We start from the raw sequence: 16,483 nt of genomic DNA on the forward strand, positions 1-16,483 counted from the left end.
CCAGGCTTTTGGAAGGGGCCCTGCGATCAATCCACTCTGCAGCCATAAATTTGCCCTTTCCATCTGAACTTTTCATTTCCTGCCTGTTGAGAATGACCTGTAGATCTCAGCAAGTTTCACATTGCGATTCAGTGAAAGGAATCGAGTGGGATTCTGTTTTGTGACAGAGAAACCCGCAGAAGTGAATCCTCTGTCAGTTTTGCTTTACCATAAATTCTTTCCTTGCTTCTAGAGAGCTACTTAAGAGGGAATTAAACAGAAGTTTCTCCTCGGAGCTTCTGGATACTGGGATAAGACTGGTGGATTCCTGCAGCCTTTATAGAAGCCCCTTTTATGCTCTTGCCCAGGCTTTCCTACCAGAAATTTGGCTTCTCTGCCTGCTGAGGGCTGTGCTTGTAATTTGTTCTAGAACAAGTGATAGAAACCCAGTTGTATTTACCACGTAAAATCACATAGTTCTTTGTTCTTAACTGAGGACTAAAAGGAGTTAGGAGACAGGAGGATTCAATAGGTTCTTGTTTGTCTGTTAGCTACTGAACATTAAGGAGTCCCATTCAAGCAACGTTCTTTGGTTTGATTGTTTTTAGTTCTCTCTGCTCTGCTCCCTCCCAGCTCCCAGTCCTATAATGCCCCTGCCATAGTTATTAATAGAGAGAAGGTGTGTAGGGGAACTGTTATGTCAGGGTCTGAAATGGTGATTGAGCACCTGGGGAGGGGGTATGGCTGGTGCAGGGAGCACAGGTACCAGAGACCTGCATCACCAGCTGGGTGAGGCGGCTGTTTTCTTGTGTATGACAGCTGGTATTCCCAAGAATGCTTTACCTGGTATCACAGAGAACTGGTCAGAAGCAATTTCGCTGCTTCATGGGACAAACAGGGTGTTGCTACATTTCCATGGCCACCTCTCAGAAAGGATTGGATTTAGAAGAACAGGAAAGGGTACCTGAAAGAGGCATGAAACCACAAAGTGGCTTGTGTTGGATTCCAGTAAATATAACTTGGTGGCTACTTTATATACTCTTTTCCGTGCAGCTGGTGTTAAAGACAGGATACTGTTTAGTTTGACCTCTCTGATTACTTCAGGTACGTTTTGCATCATGCAGCATACATCTTTTTAGGATAATTTTGTCATGTTTTTCTTTCTTTTCTTTGTTGAATCAGGCACCTGTGCAGGCCGTGCCACAACCGTGAGAAAGCAAAGGGGCTGGGCAAGTACATCTGTCAGAAGTGCCATCTGATCATTGATGAGCAGCCTCTGATGTTCCGGAATGATTCCTACCATCCAGATCACTTCAATTGCACCCACTGTGGGTACGTTCTTACATCCTAAACCCTGATGATAAAGAAGGAACAGTTCAGTCAGCAATGCAGGCCTTTCTGAGGCCTAAACTTTGCTGCTTTCACTTTGTTGAAAAAACAGGGATTCTTTGATGAAAAATGGAAAGTTTTTGGGAGAACCTAAAAGAACTGCAGTTTTATTTTGCTGTTTGCTGTTCTTCTCTGCTGGATTTGAATGAAACCACTTCGTACTGAAAGCAATAACAGTTCCTTGTGAGTGCTGATGTCAGAAGCTGCGTGCACATTACAATTAAAGTGATGTCCAGATATTGCTGGTGCCAGACTGTTCCAAATGGTTTCACGTTGCATTTCTGGTCAGAGGGGGGGAAAAGAAGGATGACTTGTAGAGTTGTGGTGCTGTCTGTTGCCGTGCTGTACCTGTCTGACCTGAGTTATTCACAGAGGGTCCATGTAACTGGAGCACAGTGTGGGCACTGAGAAATAAGGTGAAGTGTTGCTGCTGACCACTCAGGAATAGTCCTTTTATCTGAGCTATCCCAGTCAAAGATAGCGTGGCGCTGTATCATTGCATGTAAACACACCGTATATTTTTGCTAGAGCCTGTACCTGAGATGTGATGACAACATGAGAAAGCAATTGAAGAAAAAATAGTGTATAACAGCTGCATTTCACTGGCTTAATTTAACGACAGCGTTTATAGCATGAATGTTGCCAATGTTAACTTTCAAGTTCAGTCTTCCAAGATTTCATCTGTGACGTTAAGGAGCTTCACTGGGTGTTCTTACTTCAGGGACACGTTTGTGTTTTCAGGAAGGAGCTGACTGCTGATGCTCGTGAGCTGAAGGGAGAATTATATTGCTTGCCCTGCCATGACAAAATGGGTGTCCCCATCTGTGGAGCCTGCCGCAGGCCCATTGAGGGGCGGGTGGTCAATGCCCTGGGAAAGCAATGGCATGTTGAGGTGAGGCCTTCCCAAACCCAAAACCTCCTTTGAGAGCCATTTTGGAAGGCATAAAAAACTAATTGCTGATGTTTCAGATTGATTCCATTTTGTGTGAGTGAGTGAGTGAGTACTGCAGGCTTGTCAGGCCTGCACTGTAAAGCTTCTTGCAGAATGTAGTTCACAATTTAGCATTTACTTCATAATCAATTGAAATAATTACTTACTAGGGTGGATGTATTCTTCCCATCCCTGATGAAAAGGTTTGCAGCTGTTAGAATTTGTGAAGTAGGCAGAACCAGTTCAGTTCTTGCCTCCTAAGCCTTTTCAGCTCAATTTTTCTGTAGCTTTCATCTAAGTTGTCACAGTGTGCTCTTAAATTTTATAGTGATTTATGGATTTGGTGATGTAAACCTCCTAGGGCTGAATGCGACAGAGATGCTGCCACTCATCTGAGCTGCATTCGTACCAACCACATTTTATATTCCTGTTTCTCTTCTGTCAGACAAGGAAGGCATTATTCCACAAGCCTTCTCATCATCGACACAACGCGATTACCTTTCCAGCAAGTGCTCTATTTATCATTAATGTAATTCTTCATGAATTATTGTAATATCTAATCTTATCACTCTCAAGGATTTTCCTATCCAAGTTTTATTAAAGCATTAAGTCTCTTGTGTTGAGCCATGATTTGCAGCCAGCACAGCACCCAAGCAGGTTTTTCCTTGGCGATGGTAAAGGTTGCATTGCTGGCTACTGAGTGTCTTCTTTCTTTTGCAGCATTTTGTTTGTGCCAAATGTGAGAAGCCATTCCTGGGACACCGCCACTATGAGAAGAAAGGTCTGGCTTACTGTGAAACTCACTATAACCAGGTAAATTCTGCCATCTGTGCTGCAGGTGCTCTGACAGCCAAATGCTTTCATCATCTCAGTTTGTAGAGGCACCACAGTATTAAGAAATTAATGGGATTTAATTGGAAAAATAGGTTTTCTTGGTAGAAGTGAAAAGTAACACTGAGAACGTACTAGAGATGTCTCAGGGAGATCAATATTTGATTATCCCTTTGAGATTAAAAACACTGACTGTGGGTAGCAGTAAAAATACCTGTCATGTGTGTGGACTTCTTGGTTACTTATTGTAGGCCTAAGATTAAGTGTTACGCTGCTTAAACCATAAAGAAAAGCATGTTTCACAAGTCAAAACAAGTGTTTTTTTTCTACATGGTGATAGTGAACACCTATGAATTTGGTGTTTTCTTCTGTCAGATAAATCAGTCTTTCTCTCATAAGAAGTGCTGCTATCTTGAAAATAGGTTTTGTTTTGTTGCTTACCCTTTAGTATCAGGAGATATTTGTCTTTAGCAAATATACTGTACTGATCCTGTCAGACTCAAATTGCCACATGTACAAGATTTCAAGATCATACAACAGTGGTAGAGTGTATGACAACAACAACAAAGGTCTTGTAGTATTTAGTGGTACGAGATCCAAATGAACGTGGGCTATTGGCAGGCGTATGAGAAGTGATTCAAAAGATTTAAATTGGTACATTTGGGGGCAACTGCAATATCTGGGAATTCATTAACTGTTAGGATTGAACGTTCCCACCAGCTGTGTGATTTGGGGAGTGTGGGTAGTCAGTAACACCAGCTCCTGTTCTTCTTTCACTGTGCAGCTCTTTGGAGATGTCTGCTACAACTGCAGCCACGTGATAGAGGGAGATGGTAAGATTTGTTCTCTGCTTATTTTGGGTCGCTGTCCCTGCTCCGTTTGTTAGTGCAGCTGTTGCAGCTCACAGTTGCAAGGCACCAGTGTTTGTTTTTCACATCTGGCCTCATTTGAATTTGGATACAAATCTGAATTCAAATAATGTGGCAGTTTCCTTTTATTTTGTGCTTTTGCAGTGGTATCAGCTCTTAACAAGGCCTGGTGTGTGAACTGCTTCTCCTGCTCCACCTGCAACATCAAGCTCACACTGAAGTAAGTCAGCGTTTATGCTCTGGGCCATACTAAACATTTGCCCCCAAGGCAGAGTATCAGCTTGGGAGTGCTGTGAGCCAGCGCCCCTGAGGGGCAATGTCCTGCTGATCAGCTGGTTTGTAATGCCCTCTCTCTGTGGCAGTGCTGATTTCACAACTAGAAGAGAACTGAGACCCAACATTTTCTCTATCTTATTTTCGTTCTGTTCACAAAGGAAGAATTTCTTCTGTAAGGAGGTTGGGTAAGAGGAAAGCTGTACAGAAGGAAGGTTTTAAGCTCTGAGTAACTGCCTATACAGAAATACCCACAGCTTCCATTGCTCCTTAGTTTGGATGCACTCCTTGCTGGCAGTGCTTGCAGTTACTTAGAGTAGCATAACATCATCTTTCAGAATTGTTACCAAGTATGTAGAAGAGGAACAGAATGGTTCAAACCCTTATTCTGCCTTGCTGGGTTGGCCCTAAGGGCCTGGTATGTGAAAGCACTTGAATTCATCACACAGATGTTTGTAATGACATTTCCATTCGAAGATAACAATGTTATTATCGAAGGGTGTTATATGTATGGCAAAATCTCACTTCTAACTAAGCTAGCAGTACTAAAAGCCCCAGTTCCCTGATTAAAGACTGATTTTTATACTTCCATGATAAGATAAGGAAGTGAGGCATTTTACACATGTAGTAGAAAGCAAACAGTTGCATTTCTGTGGTTGTATGCAGACTTGGTTCAGTCAGACATATAGCTTGCAAATACTCCTTTAATATCCCGCTATTGTTTGTGTTAAAGGAATAAGTTTGTGGAGTTTGACATGAAGCCTGTGTGCAAGAAGTGCTATGAGAAATTCCCACTGGAGCTGAAGAAACGCCTGAAGAAGCTGTCAGAGCTGGCGTCCAAGAAGGCACACCCCAAAGCCCTGGATTTAAATTCTGCTTGAACAGGTCTGTCCATCCATTGACTGCACTCTTGCAGTCATAAGGTGCTGCTCACGGCAGCTGTTGATTACAAAGAGAATTACTAGGAACAAGTGAAACCAAAGAAAAGTGGTACCTTGCCCTGCTTCTGGTAACATAGCCTGTGTCTTGACTCTCTTTTTCTCAAGCAGCTGCCTATTAACACTTGCAGGAAGAGCAGTTTACAGGCTGGTTACTAATTTGCTAACAACTTATTTTGCCATTGTTAAACTGTACACAATCTTCCTTTCTTTCTTTCCTCAGCTGAACTGTACTTTTCTCTCCATCCCTCTATAGTCTAATGAAGTTAGAAACACTAGTTGAGTGTAGGGGAGGAAGAAACATGTGGTTTGCTCTTTTTTGGTTCAAGTTGACTGGGTAAGCTCAGAAGCCAATAGTTGCAACACCTTCATTGCCTACTTGTCTGACTCAGGAGCAGTGTTAGAACATCTGTTTCTCTGTTCAGCAGTAAGGAGATCGCAGTTGCCAAGGCTACATCAGCCTCTTCTGGATGGCTGAGCTCCCTTTAGGGAGGTGGTGGCTGTGGTTAAAAACTGACTCTATAATTTCTCAATCTGTTCTCTTTGTCCATTATGGATACAAGGGATTCTGGTGGTCGGCACAAAGCACATCCTATCCTCAGACTAAGCTGACACTTCCAGTTGTTTTGAATTACGAAACCCAGCTGATAATACAGTATTAGTTTAACTGCTTCAGTTTCAAATCCAATCCTTCTCGCTTTGTTTGAAAGGTGAGAATACCCTCTGAGGTCACTCTCCATGAAGCCTAATTTCATTAAGAGATGTCTGTTATTTGTAGTTGATCACAAATGCAATGTTATATATAAAAATGAGCGAATATTTTTCATAAAATTCACCCAAATAAGAGCCATCCAACATCTTTCTTCTTAAGACCTGAATGTGTACTTAAAGAGAGGACCTCAGACCTGCATCTGTACCTCTTAATGTATAGTTTTGCTTGCAGATTTCCTTCTGCTCTGTAGTTTGTTTGGTTTTTTTTACTTACACAACCCAAGCTGCCAAAAAATCTGTTGGTTTTGATCATTCTTACTGTTTCTTTAGGGGTGATCTGAACTAAGCAGAGCAGACTGAGAATGCCTCTCCATGAATAGCTGGAGACTGTATCTGCCCTTTTTGTGAGATGGACAGGATTGAAGGCACTGGAGGACTGCTGTCCCATGTGCGATTTAAGTCTACCAGAAAGTATTAAAGGGATAAGGAATAAGTTCAGCAGATGAAGTGAATACTTTCTGTGGCCACTCTCAAGTTCAGCAACGGAAAATTCAGGCATGTAGAAGCAGATGGAATTATCTGTTACTGCAATTAGAGATTTAGTCTGTGCTTTCACTTTGTCTCATGCTAGAAACTGAGTAGACCTAGTTGGCTTCAGTATTTCAAGAGCAGTCGGTATCGTTCTCTTTGTTAAGGTGTTCAGTTTGCTCTCATCCTCAGAGCATTTCCCAAAAGGAGTGGAGTGAAAAAACCATCCTAGTCCTTGTTCTCTGTAAAGAGCTGATTGTGAGGATCTATTATAAGCTCTTAAACTATTAACTTTTCAGACCTATTTTTCTTAGCCCACTGTGTTCAGAGTTACAGTGGTGAATCTTACTCACGTACCTTCAGTGAAGCAGTGGAACTGAAGGAGTAGGAAAGATCATTAGGAGTAGTTGGAGGAAATGCATCTTCCCTCTATCTATCTCTTTGGGTCCGCTTCTAAAAACGTGAAGTAGAAGGTAATGCAGACTTCAGATCTGCCCTTAGAGCTGACAGGTTTTCTCATGAAGCCAAGGTCTCAGTCACAAGCTGCCTGCTTCTTTTCCACTGCTGTAAGCAGACAAATGGCCAAATTCATCCTAAGTATCACACCTCTGGAGAGCAGAGATTTGTACCAAGGTTGAATTTGGCTCACAAGTCTACACTAACTAAAGGCTCATGTAATGACATGCATTTCTAGTTTACATTCCTATTTATACATACTGAATTACAATCACTAATATTCACTGATTACACTTGAAAACGTTTATGCTTTTAGAAACCACAGTATGTGAAGCTTATTTGTATTAAAAGGGCATGTTAATCACCTGCTGTCTTTCTTTATAACCTACTCTCCTGGGTTTGCATCCCAGCCTTTATTTTTACATCAATTTATGCAGTGTTAGCAAATGTTCAGCCTCCTGGACAGAGAGTTCCTAGATGGAAGCTTTGTATCAGACAATGTGACTGACGTGTGATTAGATGGTGAAGGAATAGATTGCAGACAGAGCTAATGGCTGCAGTTGCAGTAGTCTATAAAGCACTGGTAAGTGCTGAGAACGGTGTAAGTTGGATGAAAGAATGAGCAGCAATTAGTCGTGGCTCAGGCTGTGATGATCGGTGTGGAGTCTGCACAGTGTGGAGCTCTCATTTTATCACACGTTGCCGGTGCTGTCTAACCTAACTGTGGATTGAAGTATTGTAATACTGTACCTCTTTATATTCTTGTAATAAAGTTAATTGTACTGCTGCCTTTTAAACCTTTGCACACCAAAAAAAAGAAGTAAAAAGAATTTGTATGTAGTAAACTTTCATTTGCATTGCTGAGCAGTGGGGCACTATATATGCTGAGGAACCCTGAGGACTGCCCAGGTCTGATCCACTGTTGTCTTGAAGTCCTGTTCTGGTTGTGTTGCTTTTGTGCTGATGCGTTTGGTTGATGAAGACATGCAGAAAGGAGTGTCGTCTCTTTAGAGGCTATGCCACACAACCTGTGCTGTCTGTGAAAAGCAGCTGGGATGCTGTGATTGTGGTGGGTTTCAGTTCAGTGGATCTGGAACAAATACAGGTTTTTCATGCTGGAAAGGCCATTGTGATTGATTTTCTGCAGGGTTTATTTAAAAACCAGAAACAATATGTTTTGGATGCAACATTTCTTTTTCTCACAGTAAAGTATTGGATGCTTCTCACTCACAGTCGGTCAGATCAGACTAGGATGACAAAACAACTCCAATGTCTTTAGTCTCAAAAGTTTCCATTGCCGGCAATGGACATGACAGCAGGAACATCTACCTGCTTACCAAACCATCCGCTGTTCTAACAAGTGTGGCACTCATTTACATGCACAAAGAGAGGGGGGCTCTTCCCTGCTACGCATGTACAGGATTCCCATTAGCATTGGAGTTGCACACACACACAGCTGAGGGAACAAGGGATCCGTTGTGCACATGTTGGCAAATTGGTGAGAGATCCAGCAGAGCTGCTTCTCCAGCACCGCAGGGTCGAGTCTCAAGGAACTTGGTGCAATGCTTTAAGACATGTCCACGTTTCACTGTGAGCAAAGGAGAGCCTGTTGCTGGGGAAGCAGTGCACATTCTCTAGTGGGGCAAGTATCTGGGCTCACTGCCACCACAGGGCATACGTGCTCTGCTTCCTGACAGCCCCAAGTTGTGTGTTGACAGAGGTCTGTGACATGAACAAGCACGGAATCAAACTCAGCACTTAAAACAGGAAATAGCTTTCATAGCTGAAGATCTTTGCTATTCTTCTTGTCTCGTGAATGAGTGTCTACATAGCTCCGAGCTGAGGACATTTCTACAGAGCAGAAATACATCTCTTTTCAACAGATGTCTGTTAGACTGACTTTTTCAGTTCAGATTTGCACTGAATAGCACATCTGTAACTTGAAATAGGAGCAACTGAGTAATGGGCCCAAGACCCAGACCCATTTCAGAGTTTGTCGAGGCCTCCTAGAAACTGTCTAGTAGGAAGCAGCTGTTAGATTCTGAGTGTTTTATGAATCATGGAAGGAAGAAAACCATTTAATTTAGCAAAGGCAGAGGTAAGCCAGTGGCCAGCCCACTAACAGCCTCACATAGGAGTGACATTTATATAGTAACAGTGGCTATCATAGTCTACTGTAATTTCTGTACATAACCTAGTGATAAAAGGATGAAAACCTTCATCTTACCTTTCCAGGTGTCCCATTACACTACTACTACGGGGTATTTCTTCACCTCCAGAATTTCCACTAGGAAGAAGTAATATTACCTCCACTGCAAATTGTGCATTTGGTAAAAGCTTAAGAAACAAGGCAGGATTTTCTCTCCAGAAGGGAAAAAAGAACTCTGTTATGTATCTGTATTTAAGAATAGAGGAGATCCTGAGTACCAGGAGTGGCTCCTGTGTTAGGGTTTGGGTGTTCCTCTCTTACTAGGTTAAAAACAGCTACACTTCCTCAAACTTCAAAATCTGAATTGAGTTCTATTACTACACCTAGGGAAGATGAATGCTAAAGATACTTGCAAGCACATGCTCACTTGAACTTGTGTTAGTATTTCAGCAGCACAGTTCATTGTGTGTGTGACCAGAAAACTGATCAGCCACGTTAATATTTTTAAATCTTTTTTCTTCTGGGAGATGCAATGATGGGTATTTGGCACCAGTGCAGGTCATGGATTCTATTTCTGCTTTCAAGCTGGGAGGCTCTTTTGCTTGTTAACTGCATTCATCAGCAGGTGTACATAGGATGTCAGCAGGTCATCCATTTTGTAACCCTGTTGGAAAAGAAGGAAGTCTCAAGTCTCTCAAATAGCCCCAGAAGCAAAAATAATCATTATTTTCTCCTTGTTTTTTCTTCTTAGATGTTTTCCTGAATGGCTGATGTCCCTTCCAACAGCTGTTGCTGGTTTTATAACTATTTATCTGTTTTTTCCTCTGCTCTTCCTTTCGTAGACTGACAAGTTTTCAGAGCACAGCTCTGCTGTCACTGTCACACCCTTGGAATTCAAACCCAGAATTTATTCTGTAGCTGGACATCTTGTCTAGACACTGGGAGGCCGGGGTCCCACCCAGCCCCTGTGATCTGTGATCTTGTACCTGGGAATCCAAGCTTCTCTGTGAGAGAAGTTAAACCCTAGGAGTTCTAAGGTTTTCCTTACAGTTTTGCCTATAAATTTCAGTACAGTGATGCTTATCTGAGTCTCAACAGTCTGAAACCAGTCCTAAAAGAGGCATCACCATTCATTTAAGAGTACAATCTTACAAGGTGCCACTATTGTGCAGTGGATCAAGCCACTCAAGATGAAAATCCTCTCATGCAGTTCTGTGGCTAAATGCAATCTCTTCTATCTCAGATAGGTAGAATTTTTATGTATGGGAAGAATTTGGGGAGCGACCTTTTGTCCTTATTTCTGCAGCTAGATGGCATTACAGAGCACTAAGCTGGTTCTAAACTGCAGTTGTATTGGCAGAACAGTGAATGGGTTATCTGACTGGTTTTAATGCTCTGGCATCCTGTTTGTAGCTGCTCTGGACACCAAGGAAAAACAAGGAGTTTTTTGGTTGGTAAGTGAACAAAACTCTTCTTACCAGAGATGTCTCACATAAGATCCGGCTTCCTCGTACCAGGTTCCCTATCGTCATGTGAAAGAATGTACTCCCACTGCTCCAATTGGAGATTTTATTAAAGGGATAAATGGTTAAAATTTCCTGTGAGGAGAAACAAATTGATTTGACTGGGCTGTCCAGCATTGCTCGAATGAAAATAGACCGTCATACAAAAATTTGAAGAGAAAGAGCTGTCTTTTTGTTTCCTGTTTCAATCATAAATACGGTGGATCAAGGTAGGTCTTACATCCAGACTAGTGGTATACACTGAGCAGGTGAGTCTTAATCACACTGAGACTTCCTCCTACTTCCTTAACACACTGCCATCACATTTGCAATAATTAAAACTCACTGGATAATTACTCTCTTATTAAAAGCAAATAGTAATACTTATAAGCCTAAGAAATGAGTAAGACCAGACTTGCTTAGATGCTTGAGAAACAACTGTTACCTTTGTCTTCTGATGTATCAGTGAGACTCCCTGCTTGTTGATTGCAATCAGCACAATCTCTGGGAAATTTGGCTCAGAGGTTTGCTAGAACAAAAAAGGTGAAGAATTTATTTGGTGTGATGCATCTAGCAGTGCCTAGCACTGCTTGTTCTCTTTACCAAATAAATAGTGGAACCTAAAGCTCTGCAGTATTATGAAACCATTGCTAAGGTTGAGTTTTTGTCTAAACAGCGATGACTTGCTCAATGCTACATAAGGCAGCATTGGGTTTGTTATTTCCCAGACTACTAGTGGGCTTAGTGGTTGGTTGCAGACTTTATTGCTGGTAAGAAACTGGTGGGGAGAAATTAAAAGCAACGTGGAGAGAATGGTTTTAATACTATTTGTGCTACTGCTGTGTTTTACAACTGATCCTTCCTTAACAGTGAACGTAGTAGTGTCATTTCTTTGCCATGTACTCCTGTGTTTGGCAGTTTTGCCCCTTTCAGGAACCAGTAGCTGGGATAAAGAACTCATCTCCCCACTGTCAGGATGTTGTGTTTTCCTTAGGGCATGATGGGAAGCCAGTTAACTGAAGTTGGAACAATGGTTAGTCCATATCCCCTAGTGCTGGTCTGCTATCAAAGTCAGGCATCCAAGCCTTTACACCTACCTTCACCTCAAAGAAGGCTGATCCAAACGTTGGCCACCGGTATATGATTTTCAAGAAGGCAATCTTGGCCTCATCCACAGTTTTTCCTTCATGTTTGCTGTATGCTGCAGTAATGCTCTGTGTAGGAAAAAAGGATACACAGCCCAGTCAGCTGGAGGTAGGTAGGTTTCCATTGTCCAGCATTAGCACGAGAGAATCACACCATCAGCCAGGTCACTTCTGTGTAACAGGAATGTGGCTTGATGTAATTCCCTCATAAGGCTCTATGGAATTAATATGATTAATGAAAGCAGTGCTGGTTTCTGTACCTTCTTCCACTCATCTGGTGAGGTCACTCGAAGCAGATTGTCTGGCACCAGCTCCTTCAGGATCTTGGGGATGGTTGCCAGCTGTGTGCGATCGTTGTTGAAGCGCACTTTATAAATGAGCCCTGCCAGCTGGACAGCTTCATCTCTGGAGCAGTTGTGGTAGCCTCTGAGGTACTTGGGCAGCTCCTGGAAGAGACAAGCTCTGAATCCAGACAGAAAGGGCTGAAGCAAACACTGACTTAGTCATACTAAACCTGTGAGGTTGGGGTGAAAGTGTCACCAGGCTCAGTCCAAGGGCATCCCAAGGACTTGTGGCTCCTTCTGGAGGTTCTGCATGTAGTCATGGAGGAAGATGAGCACCTCCAAGGAACAATTAGATGAAGGAGCTGTGTTATCATAACCATATAGCTAAGGTGTGAGCACTGCATGACATCCAGTTTGTTTCAGAAGCTAAGCTGTGCTGCCTGCAGGCTCCCTCTAGGTGAGACAGGGCAGCATTCCAACATGGTTGCTTTTTCTGCAGTATTTCCTGACTGGTATTGACTGCTGTTATGTTTATGCTTTAGGGAGCATTACCTGGTGGTAATGAAAAATGGAATCAGCTTTCAGGTCCTTCCCAGGAGTTACATTCAACCACAGCTTTCTCATGAAGTACACTTCATAAGCTACAGACATGGTAGCACCTGAGGAAACAATGTCCTATTAGTGTCCTGTGTATCACTGTGGAGCTCTGCTTTTGTAATTGGATGGAGAGTTTCTTTAGAAATACAATTCCATTTTTAATAATAACAAAATGGCAAACAAAAACAACCATGACAAAACAAACCAACCCACAAAAAAAAGGCAGTTTTAGATGACCAAGGAACTGTGTGTGACTGGTTGTCAGTTCCTGGACACCAATCACATAGTGACAAGTGCAGCATTGGGCTGTTCAGCAATGGAGAATGAGGCTGAAGGCCCCAGCAGTCTGAGTGGTGTTCGTTGTTCCTTGCTGCTGGTTTATGCTAAGTGTTCCCTTAGCAATACAACTTGTGATCTGGTATCACTAGAGAGTAATCTAGAGAACAATTCCCTAGTGACCCAAGGAGAAAGAGCAACACTGTGTAAAGAACCTGTTTACATGTGTTGGGTGATACGCAGTCTGGCATTGCATGAGCTTTGGATTATAGACAGGATCAATCTGTCTAACTTTCATGCATCCAGATGTGTGTTTTGGGTGGAACAAATCAAATATGTTGTACAATTTTAACATTCCTGAGGAGATCCTCAAAGAGATTCTGGTTCTTCCAACATGCTGCTCCATGAGGTCACTGGGTCTGACTGCTGGTGCAGGCAGTAACCACATATGTACAAATAAAAATGGTAAAATAAGACCTCATCGCACACAAGGTAAGAAGGAATCAGTCCTAGTTGCTGTTTTCCCAGTTCCACGCAGTATCTCGTGCAGCTCCTTTCATGCTGTCTGCTTACCGTCTTTTGCTGGTTTGTTCCTCTTGGTCCAATCTGTCACCTGCCTCAGTGAGTCAAAGAAATAATCTGCTTCATTCTGACTGATCACCTGGAAGAAGCCAAGCGATGGAGAGGAGAAAGGAGGGATTAGTAGAGCATTTAAAATACTACCTGTGCCAACATACCCAAATGCAAAGCTGAATTTGCTTTCCCTGTCTAGAGCAAGAAAGCACAATTATGACAGGAAGGACAGGGGGATACAAAGGGAAAAGGAGGAGGGCTTACACAATTTCCATGTCAAATGGAAATGTCAAAGTGGGAAGTTATTCCAGTCTCTGCTGCCTTTTTCTTTCTGTTTTCCATACTGAAAGCAAGCTGAAGATGCCTACCTTGTTCCTAGTTATCTCATAGGAAAACACTGTAGTGAGATTGAGTAAGATAACTAGGTTTCTTTTCTCAGGACCACAGCAGAACATCAGGAGCTCCCTCTGCTTGTACCCAGCACTGCTTTTGCCCTGGTCCTCATGCAGTTCCAGAGAGAAAGGTCATCTCAGCAAGGCAGCCAAACTGAGATTCAGCTCAGAAAGGCAAGTTTTGAGAAACTAGAGAGAGCAATGACTGGTGCTGGTCAGCCACAGCTTTCCCTGATGCTAGTGAGTACTGCAGGTACGCAGCACATCTCCTGGGCAAAGCTTGAGAGCAAACAGGCTGAATCTGGCAGTGTGCAACATGCAGTTTGCTACCACCTTAGCAAAGCAGCAAGAAAGCCTCTATCCTCTGCCAGCTTTCAGTACTGCTTATGTACCAACAGACTGATAGAAACTGTATCTCCTTCCAGCTTCTTCAAAGACTCAGAGTCAAGGCTGTAGCCCCCCAGAAAGACAGCAGCAGTAACCACCTGCTTTGTTTCCTATTCTTAAATATTGTTGCTTAGGTGGTATGGGAAGGAAGCAAGAGAGGCAGTCTGGCAACCCTGCCCTAATTGAGAAGTTACCTTGTCTGCAATCTTGACAAAGAGGCTGAAACCTTCCCAAGAGCTCAGCTGCAGTTTGGAAGCGATGTTCTGACACAGAGTCCTGTTCTTGGTGTTTGTTCCCACATCAAATGTCTGTGAGACAATAAGACTTTTGTTACACGGTGGAGGGGAATAAGTGAGAACACTGAATATCTTGAAATATGCCCCTGCAGGAATACGTGTTGGCTGAGAAAATATGTTCTCACCTGCTCTGTTTCATTGGGGAAGCAAATCTTGTGTGAGACCTTAGTGTTGTTCTGTAAGATGGCCTCAACCTCCACAGGATGAGGTGCCCACTTCCTGGAGCCACTCCTGCAAAATACCACCACAGATGTAAGAGAGATCAGCACTAAGAATTAATCTTTGAGGAGTTCAACAGTATTTCATCCAAACAACAGATTCCACATGAAATGCTCAGTGCTGTGCTGTGTGGGAGGCTCTGATGGACCTTCACCCCTGTGCAAATTCATTCTATTAGCAGCAAGAAACAGAAGGGATTATTAGCAGGTATCTTGAATGCCCAGCTCTGCCCGGAGGCTGGATGAACAAGGCACCTTCCCAACCAGTACCATCACCCCTTCTCTGTATTCAGCAAGTTTTTCTTACTGAAGTGTGAAGACAGTGGCCACAAGGAGCACTACGCTGTACTTTAACTCTTGCACCAGCTGAAAGATTTGCAAACAGATTCAAAATGAATATTGCAGCTCAGAAAAGTGCAGACAGCTGCAAGAAGCATCAGAGCTTACACAGGAGCTGGCAGGTAATCCCTGATTTATGAACAGCCCTACTTCTTTGAAATGACATCTCAGAATAGCGTTGCCCTTTAAAGCAGAGGAACTGGGCCTAAAGTGTGAGTCATGCAGAAACCTTGATATGGTTAAAGTCAGGACAAATGTAGCACGCTGCCATCTGGGGCTGGTATTTTCCTGTCCTCAGAGGCACAGAGCAGCCTGCTGGGAGATGTTACACACTGGAACTTTTTCATGTCTAACTTCTCTCCGGTGGAGCACATCTCTCAGGAAGAGACCTTACCCTGGCACCTGGCTTTAGTTAAGCAGACATGAAAACGCTTTTTTCTCCATTAAATACAATAGCAGTTCCATTTGGAGAAGGAAGGTCTGTGACCCCAAGCTGAACGGTACGTGCTCTGGTGCTGCACAGGCCCTGTAATGGGCACGTACCTGCTCTGCTCTGTCATTATTTTGCTGTTGGATTTGATGATCTTTAAGGTCTTTTCCAATGTGAGCAATTCTGTGATATATTCCTGTACCCGAGACCAAGGAAGTGTGTGCTGGAGGCACAGGGCCACCTCCCATTTCAGCCTCAGCTGAGAATTCATTGCCAGCTTAACACCCACCAGGATGCTCTCTAGTTACCTGGCCAGGAGTGTGGGGATGAAGCAGTAAAGCTCTTTCAGGAGGGAAAGGTGAACCTGAGAGCTCAGTTGGCTTTCACCCCATGTAATTATAGGTCAGTCCTTCAAGCTGCCTGTTCTCCGCTTCCTAAGGACAGCAGGCTACTCACAGGGAGAGGAATTCTGGGTGGGTACATGCTTAATCTTTGGAAATAAATGCTCTCCCAAAACTGCATTTTGTCTCTGTTAAGCTTTCCCTCCCCCACGCTCCAGATCTGGGGTATTTTTGCAATGAGATCTCTCCTCTGAAGCAGTCCATTATGCTTTCACTGTTTTCCCCACTCTAAAGAAGCTCCATAGATCTTAGCAGGGCTTTGAGCATGAATAGCGTATGACATAGAAGGGTGAGAAATTTTCACTGTTCTCCATGGAAAGAGTAATGAATAGCATTCCTCGCCATGCATTTTTTCATGCACTTCAAAGGCAAGTTCAGCGTGCAGCGACATTTCCCCAGCAGCACCACGACTCATCTCCTGCAGTGGGGGCAGCCACTGTGTTAGCAAATTCCTCTTGTTTTTTGTTGCCAGACTTTTCTATGCTGAGATTGACGAGGGGGACAAACAGGACAAGGATGATGTCTGGTGCTCTGAGAAGTGCCCTGGGGTGAATAACGATGGGAGAACCAGGGCTTTGCTCATCTGGGT

General features: G+C 43.2%; 2 protein-coding genes across 12 annotated transcripts in view; one reads left to right on the top strand and one right to left on the bottom strand.

Annotated features, from left to right (window-relative positions):
- Nucleotides 1-16,483, top strand: part of LIMS2 (LIM zinc finger domain containing 2) — a 62,447-nt gene that overhangs the window by 14,657 nt on the left and 31,307 nt on the right. For 4 of the 8 annotated variants that reach the window (XM_015871032.2, XM_015871033.2, XM_032446449.1 and 1 more), the window contains exons 5-10: nt 1,162-1,311; nt 2,110-2,260; nt 3,020-3,112; nt 3,915-3,963; nt 4,144-4,219; nt 5,006-7,702. In XM_015871032.2, the coding sequence (XP_015726518.1) occupies nt 1,162-1,311; nt 2,110-2,260; nt 3,020-3,112; nt 3,915-3,963; nt 4,144-4,219; nt 5,006-5,153 (667 nt within the window). In that variant the 3' untranslated portion in view covers nt 5,154-7,702. Of the gene's footprint in view, nt 1-1,161; nt 1,312-2,109; nt 2,261-3,019; nt 3,113-3,914; nt 3,964-4,143; nt 4,220-5,005; nt 7,703-13,870; nt 15,186-16,483 lie in introns of those variants that run through there. The other 4 variants (XR_004308290.1, XR_004308291.1, XR_004308292.1 and 1 more) reach the window with 2 other exon arrangements.
- MYO7B (myosin VIIB) overlaps nt 8,033-16,483 on the bottom strand; it is a 47,050-nt gene continuing 38,599 nt past the window's right edge. For all 4 annotated transcript variants that reach the window (XM_015871003.2, XM_015871004.2, XM_015871002.2 and 1 more), the window contains 9 exons: nt 14,632-14,737; nt 14,405-14,518; nt 13,432-13,519; nt 12,538-12,644; nt 11,962-12,147; nt 11,654-11,770; nt 11,002-11,085; nt 10,533-10,652; nt 8,033-9,718 (listed from right to left, as the gene is read on the bottom strand). In XM_015871003.2, coding sequence (XP_015726489.1) covers nt 9,635-9,718; nt 10,533-10,652; nt 11,002-11,085; nt 11,654-11,770; nt 11,962-12,147; nt 12,538-12,644; nt 13,432-13,519; nt 14,405-14,518; nt 14,632-14,737 — 1,006 coding nt within the window. In that variant the 3' untranslated portion in view covers nt 8,033-9,634. The remainder of the gene's footprint in view (nt 9,719-10,532; nt 10,653-11,001; nt 11,086-11,653; nt 11,771-11,961; nt 12,148-12,537; nt 12,645-13,431; nt 13,520-14,404; nt 14,519-14,631; nt 14,738-16,483) is intronic.

This window comes from Coturnix japonica, chromosome 9, assembly GCF_001577835.2.
Source record: "Coturnix japonica isolate 7356 chromosome 9, Coturnix japonica 2.1, whole genome shotgun sequence".
NCBI classification, from domain to species: Eukaryota; Metazoa; Chordata; class Aves; order Galliformes; family Phasianidae; genus Coturnix; species Coturnix japonica.